This window comes from Pollachius pollachius (genome assembly GCF_949987615.1).
Source record: "Pollachius pollachius genome assembly, chromosome: 1".
Taxonomy (NCBI): Eukaryota; Metazoa; Chordata; class Actinopteri; order Gadiformes; family Gadidae; genus Pollachius; species Pollachius pollachius.
Window position 1 is genome coordinate 13,307,574 of NC_136934.1, and position 7,522 is coordinate 13,315,095.

The window sequence follows — 7,522 nt, forward strand, 5'->3', positions numbered from 1 at the left end:
GAAGGAGATGGCAAGAGAGAGGGAAAGCAAAGAAAAAAAGAGCGAGATAGATGGGGAGAGAGAGAGCAGGACAGCTTGAGAGGGAGATAGAGAGACGGAGAGAGATAGAGGGAGAGAAGGAGGGGGAGGCGGACATAATTAAATTATTCCGTCTAGAGGGAGGGGCTCCATTACTTAGGCCAAGAACCACCATTAGCGCAATGACAGCCACACACACACACACACACACACACACACACACACACACACACACACACACACACACACACACACACACACACACACACACACACACACACACAGATTTGATACACAAAATACATTCATGTGACTACCATTGACTCACAGATTCAACCTCTGTGGCATGTGAGGGGGAAACAGTGTTTTTTCCAAAAGCTTGGAGGGAGTATAAATGAATGCACAAAGATGGCTTCCATTGCTGCTCTCTCGTTTGGCCCAACTTTCAACTGAAACCACATAATACTTTTGTCTGTTATGGAAACAGATGTTTTTTACACCTGATAAAAAAATGTAGAACGTTTTCAATACTTAGAACTTATTTTGAAAGTAGTTGTAATCTTTTTCAAGGAATTAGCTTGCCAAAAGTCTGCACAATCACATGAGGAAAACACACACACACACACACACAACACACACACACACACACACACACACACACACACACACACACACACACACACACACACACATACACAAACACACACCACCTTCCTTAATCCGAGTGTTGTGGGGTTCATTTGTAAGATGTTGTCTGGCTGTGACGTGGGGAGATCACATGGGCTTCTATTCATCCCATGCTGACCTCCTCTTTATGGGTCAGTGTGTCTTGAGAGCAGAGGTACAAAAGCCCCCATTACCCCACTGCAGCACACCATCTTAACCAGTTCTGGCGTGTGAGGCTAATTCTAGCACCAGACCCATCACATAACACAAAGCAACACAAACGACTAGTGCTTATCAACATATGTCGATATAGTAGAAGTAGCAGGTTAGCTACCCTGGTACTCTCAACTAGACATCCATTCGCACACACACAATAGTCCACACCACACAATAGTCATACACACACACATATGTCACACACAAAGAAAAGACCTGGAATAACAACTGCAACTGCTAATAGGTGTGTGTTTGTGTGTGTGTGTGTGTATGTGTGTGTGTGTGTGTGTGTGTGTGTGTGTGTGTGTGTGTGTGTGTGTGTGTGTGTGTGTGTGTGTGTGTCTATGTGTTTTTTAAAACCATGTGACAATTGTGATTCAGCTTGCTCCACTACGGACAAAACCAATTGCATTACAACGTAGGTTGAGTAGAGGCAGGCCACCAGTAATCTTCCTCCACAGCACATGAGACCCCTCATAGTTTCATGTGTTCCAGAATCAATGTCTTCACAGGTCACTGAACTCTATTTATGGACAATAATAAAGGCGTCTCTCTTTATAATCTCAGAAGAAATGTTCATCAGAGTGACGACATGAAGAGACGCGATGGTGTACTAGACTTAAAACAAAGCACCGATTTTTTATTTATCTTCAAGTTTATTTTAAAGATTGTTTTAATGTAATTTAATCTATTTATCTATTTTTTTCTCCTTCTCTGTTTTGTTTGTACTGCTCTCTACCCGCACAGCACAGATTTACAGTTTAATCAGCACTCTCTTTATCCTTCACAGCTGGTTCTCTGCTTGCATCGCAGCCTCCAGTTGAGACGTTTCCATGAACAGCACTATTCACACGCACAAACACACACACACACACACACACGCACACACACACACACACAAAGATACAAAGAAACAAACCCACACAAGCACACACTCACATGCTCACACACACACAAAGACACAAAGAAGCAAACCAACACACACACGCACGCACGCACTCACACACACACGCTCGCTTGCACCCGTACCTAAACACACTCTCTCGCTTACTCTCTCTCTCACTCTCTCTTTCTCCCTCTCTCTCTCTCTCTAACGCACTTGAAAAGAGCTCTTGAAAATCAGGGTTTAAACTTCTCAGGCAGCCAGTCAAGAAGGTGCAGACCAAAGATTGAAGAAGTGTTACTTAAATCTTCACAAGACACACAATTGGGTAATCAAGGAACTAAATTGATTTACCCAATTCATTACCCGGTTGAAAACAACAGAAATACATTCTGATTCAATTCACGTTTGAAAGACTAGACGCGACGAGCTCATTACTTCCTAAATTAATAGACTTGTGTGCTTAAATGTCAAGAGATAACAGCAGCAAATCATAACATAATATGATTTCCTGATTTGCATATGATTTGCATAAATCAAACATAATATCACAAATTAAAACTTGTAAAACATCCTCCTTGATGAACAACTCCGAAAATAGTATTCACTTTGTAACAGTGGTAACTTGCTTTGGAAACCTTTACATGTAAATATATTGGGTATGATTTAGTATTGAAGCTTTAAGGGCGCACTCACACTAGGCCATCAGTACCGTGCCCGAGTACGTACGCCCCCTAAAGTCTAGATCGGAGCACGCCATCCGTACTCAAGTACAGTTCAATTCCGCGGCCTCAGTACCCTTCGGAGAGATGTACTCAGGCCACGGTACAGATGCTAATGAGCCGACACACGCATATGCACAGATACACAACCGTATGTACAACAGGCAACTGTACTCGGGCCCAGTTGAGATTGCATAGTGTGAGCACAGGCCAGTGGCACAGTGGGGGGGGGGATTATTTCTCCCCAAACTCTTACACAAATGATTTAATTCCTAGGCTGTCACAGAGGGGATGGAGCCCATTGGGTCTGACCCCACCTATCCTCCGGTCATGTTGTGTTAGATAGGAGTGTTGGATTTCACACAGTGGTTCTGACTTGGTATATTCCACCACACACATAAACACACACACACACACACACACACACACACACACATATGAATAGATGGGGAATATGCAAACTCCAAAGAAAGGGTGGCAGGGGTGACTAGGGCCCTGAAGCTCTGATCTAGCCAAGTCATTTCCTATGAGGAACGGTGCGTCATAGTCTATTCTGTACGTGTGTGTGTGTGTGTGTGTGTGTGTGTGTGTGTGTGTGTGTGTGTGTGTGTGTGTTAATTAATAAGAACCCGGTCTCAGAATCAATCCATTATTAATCCAGATGTTAATGATGGTGTTATCTTATTAGCCCTCGGGGCTTGAGTGAATACAGGGAAGAAGAAACTGGAGTGGATGTGTTACGTCTACGGTCGCCGTTTAAACACAGAACGCAAGCCAGAGGATTGCTCTGTATGTGTGTGTGCACTTCAAATACTGTGGCCCTATTAACACAGCCTCCTCATTTCCTTTTGAGAATTAAAAAGGAATTATTCATCTATCGTTTGGCCTTTTAGGCATTCTCTGCCCGAAACCACGATTCCCCCACTGCTGCACTCGTCTCCCAGGAAGGATGCAGATTAATTTAACATGAAAACGTGGTCATTAGCAGCTTACAGCTTTCTAGTGTAATAAAGGTTTAAAAACATAGGAAAGTAAGGGTTGGTAAGAGTGTGTTGTATAGCAGTAATCATCACAGACAGACATAGTCTTCAGGAGCCTTAGCCGTCTACACAGCAACCGCCCGGTTGAAAACGGCAACACATAATCACATGTTCCTGGTGCCCCCCCCCCCCCGCGCAGGTATGACACGTATGTCCACACACTCTCTGAAATCCACAGACAGGACTTTAAGGCTGTGGCTCGACAACCTTTAACATTTTATGACATTGTCCATCACAGAAAACACACTCACTCCATCGTCTGAATCTCAATGCCACTTCTCGGCCTTTCATCTAGGAACATTACCGCGTGATCTACGTTCATTTTGGATCACTACAATGCCAATGAAGGCGCAAAAGGAAATCAAATAAAATAGAAAAGGTATCCGAGGTTGCCATGCCGACAGTCAATCAACAGGAAGAGATTTGCTGTGGGGGGATGAGAGGGTTGGATGGGGTGTTGGGGGGAGGCAGTGTCTTACACAAGCAGCACCTCAACTGTTTTTCTTGACAGGTGGTGGAGTCAGCAGGGGAGGAAATAGGGGGGAGATCGGACCACTATGTGTAGCGTCTAGGCATGAGCGTGTGACAGTGTGCACCGCATTACACACTTTGATTTGTCCTCTGAGGCCGTGAGGAGACAGCCCACTTAGAGCTCACTACTGGCTGGCTCACTAGGAGAGGGCCCCCAGCACAGAGAGAGAGAGAGAGAGAGGGAGAGAGAGAGAGAGAGAGAGAGAGAGAGAGAGAGAGAGAGAGAGAGAGAGGGCGAGAGAGAGAGAGAGAGAGGGCGAGAGAGAGAGAGAGAGAGAGAGAGAGAGGCAGGAGAGAGAGAGAGAGAGAGAGAGAGGCAGGAGAGAGAGAGAGCTAGAGAGAGAGGCAGGAGAGAGAGAGAGAGAGAGAGAGAGAGAGAAACTGAAAAGGAGTCATTTGAATGCATAGTGATGTACTCATTGAAGTGCTTGAAATGGAAAAGTACTACCAACGAACCCTTCTGTTTGACCTCATTGTCTTGTTTAAGTGATATCTTTCTGTGGTGGCAATATTATATTCTCCTTTTTCAAATTGGTGGTCACTGATGTCATTTTAGCAGGTGGCAAAGTGTAGCTGTTTCCCAGAGGTCTGGATAGTGATGTAATGTGTGTCCCTGTCAGAATGAGATCAATCCCGCCAAGGTCCAAGGTGTAGTCTTTACCAGGAGTGTTCAACAGTATGCTGCTGGCTTAATTCCCATACTATATTGAACATTGCTGAAACTACTGAACATTGCTGAAAGAATGCTGATGATTCAGTACCAAATGTTAAACTGGTTTGCATGCCGATGAATGACTGCCATAGTAGTAAAGCAAGGGGGCAAAACACAGAAGGTAAATAAAGACCATTAGGGTGATGTTTCCCTCAGGCCTTTGCATAGACGAGAGGGGAGGGTCCTGCAACCTCCATTCTTCCTTTTTGGTCATAACCACTGAACCACTGAAATCACAGATACATCAACAGCTTGTCTCTCAGAGACAAAGCGTTGTTGAGATTCATGAGTTGTTGAGATTCATGAACTGTCAAACAAGCCAATTCCCTCGACAACCACCTGGGAGTTCAGAGCGACAATATGTCACGCTAGACACAAAATAACCATTTAACTGGCTGCGCTCGCCGGGGGAAATGAAAGCATCCTTCTTCGCTGTATACTGAGAGAGCGGGACAAGCGCACTCGAGACTTCCAGTAATAGACCAGCGCCCAGCGATAGAGCTACCCCCTAAATCAACACACAAGCGTGCACTTCTAACCACACGATGGATATAAAACGCTGTGATGTGGGCCGACTGAGTTGAGCCGAGGCTAAATGACAGACGAGGGATAGGAGAGCGTATAGCCCCGTCCCGTGGTGCAAAAGGGGGAGGAGGAAGCTCACCCCACGTCCCCCTGGCTAATGGAAGGGCATCAGGAGATGTGGCAGGATACATTAATGACTGAATGGCACAGCCTCATATTCCGTTTAGATAGGAAGAAACTGATTTTAGGCTTAAATCGATCCTATCCTATTATATCCAGTCATGTATTTTTTGTATATTTCTGCAGCTAAAATGTGTCAGTCCTGCCACAGGAATGTATGTAACGGCTGTGCTGTGGTCTACAGAGCCAAGCAGACAGCCCACTCTCTGTTAGGGTGGAGGTGGCCGGCCAATACAACACGACTGACCTGGATCAAAAATGAATCCAGCAACAACTGGTTGCAAGGATAATTACAGGGATATACTTCTCCTAATTATAGGGCCTTGTACATAAGAGTATGTTGGAGCTATTCGCGAACTTCACGAGATGATGTGGCATTTTTAAAGCCTGAATGGGTGCCATTATTTTACTCCACAAATATCATTCAGTGGAGAAACACTTTAGAGGCGACCTTATCAAATGAATGATGACGTCAGCAGACAGGTCACTCAATAAGAAAATCACACACACACACACACACACACACACACACATGTACAGAATAGACGCACCGTTTCTCATAGGAAATGACTTGGCTAGATCAGAGCTTCAGGGCCCTAGTCACCCCTTCCACCCTTTCTTCGGAAAATCTTAAATATGTTTTGCTCTCAGGATTTCTCCATGCCTATATTTAAGCTATTATTACCATAATTGCTATAATTTTTAATGTAACAGCTAAACAAGCGTCACTTATTAATCAAACAATCAATAAAAAGCATATGTAGTGTATTTTTATTTTATATATGTAGCCTATATTGTTGCAAAGCTATTTTGTTCTAACTGCTATTTCTTCCGTAGATTTGTGTATACTACGGTGACAACATGGACGTTGACTAAGTGCTCTGCCGATACACCAATAAAAACAAAAAGGCAAAGGCGTTATTAAGAGCTTATTCTACTTTCTCCATTTAGGTATTAGTGTATAGTGACTTTATAACGCCCATTTGAACCACCATGACACTTGCAAAACCACACAACTAAATCAAAGTGTGTTGAAAATATTGTTGTGAAGTCTGTAATCAGGAAGACAAATTGTCTTTAGGGGCGTTGGTCCGCATTCATTCAGATCAATCCATCGGTAAACGCAACTTCCATCTAAACATGTGAAAGATAAACTCACCTGCTAGAATCGCCTTTCCCGGATGAGTTAATTTCGCTTTCCCTCCCGGCGCCGCTGCCGCCAGACACCGCGGTCGGTGGAATGGACTCACAAACGTGTTATTACCTTGCATGCTGAATGACAACTACACAAAATAACTCCAATACTGTGTGAGCTGGCTGTTGTCTACTTCCAAGTTATTTCTAAAGTAGACAAGGGAGCGCAACACATGGGATTCCGGTGCGCTCGGCGAGTTTCAGCCTGAATGACGTTGGTCCTTGACGCTTCCAGCTACATCGGCAGAATCCGGTTTTGACCTGTGTGTTGTGTGTTGTTGACAGCTGCTGGAATCTGGATCTGCTTGGCATTCAAGCTGCTAAGTAAACGTGTGGCTGGAAGAGCAAGACTGGCCACTTTTGTTTCCCCACTAGGAGATGGGCGGGGCGCAGCGGTCTGGTTCTCCGTATCGCTCCTTCTCTCTTCATTACCATCAACGTCTTCTGAAGTGCTCTCGGATGATCCGCTTGGAAAGAAATCCCCAATTATAAATTTGCATCTGGCCGTTTCTTTCACGGCCATCGATTGTAAAATGTTGGTCCGAACAGTAGCACCACGCCCTTCGGGGAGATTCTGGAAGAGGGGCTTTCACAGATACCATCAATCAGGTCTTGTATCTAGGTTACCAAAGTGACAGCCCAGGTCCAAACAGATCAGTGGAACGACGCAACATCAATACTGTTAAAGAGTATAAGTATCACAGACATTAGTATAAGATCACAGACATTTTAGAAGGGCCATCTACAAAACAATTTCTCTATACAATAGTTATTTTGGGTAGGGGATAGAGGCTTTATGTATTGATAAGCCCCATAATAACCACCAGACAACAGT

The 7,522-nt window shown here is 44.4% G+C and overlaps 1 protein-coding gene across 1 annotated transcript in view; it reads right to left on the bottom strand.

The window, feature by feature from the left end:
• The window catches only part of LOC307081988 (tricarboxylate transport protein B, mitochondrial), a 15,905-nt gene extending 8,970 nt beyond the window's left edge, over positions 1–6,935 (bottom strand). The window contains exon 1 of the mRNA XM_079745387.1: positions 6,653–6,935. Within this exon, the coding sequence (XP_079601513.1) occupies positions 6,653–6,764 (112 nt within the window). The 5' untranslated portion in view covers positions 6,765–6,935. The remainder of the gene's footprint in view (positions 1–6,652) is intronic.
• Between the last annotated feature and the right edge of the window lie 587 nt (positions 6,936–7,522).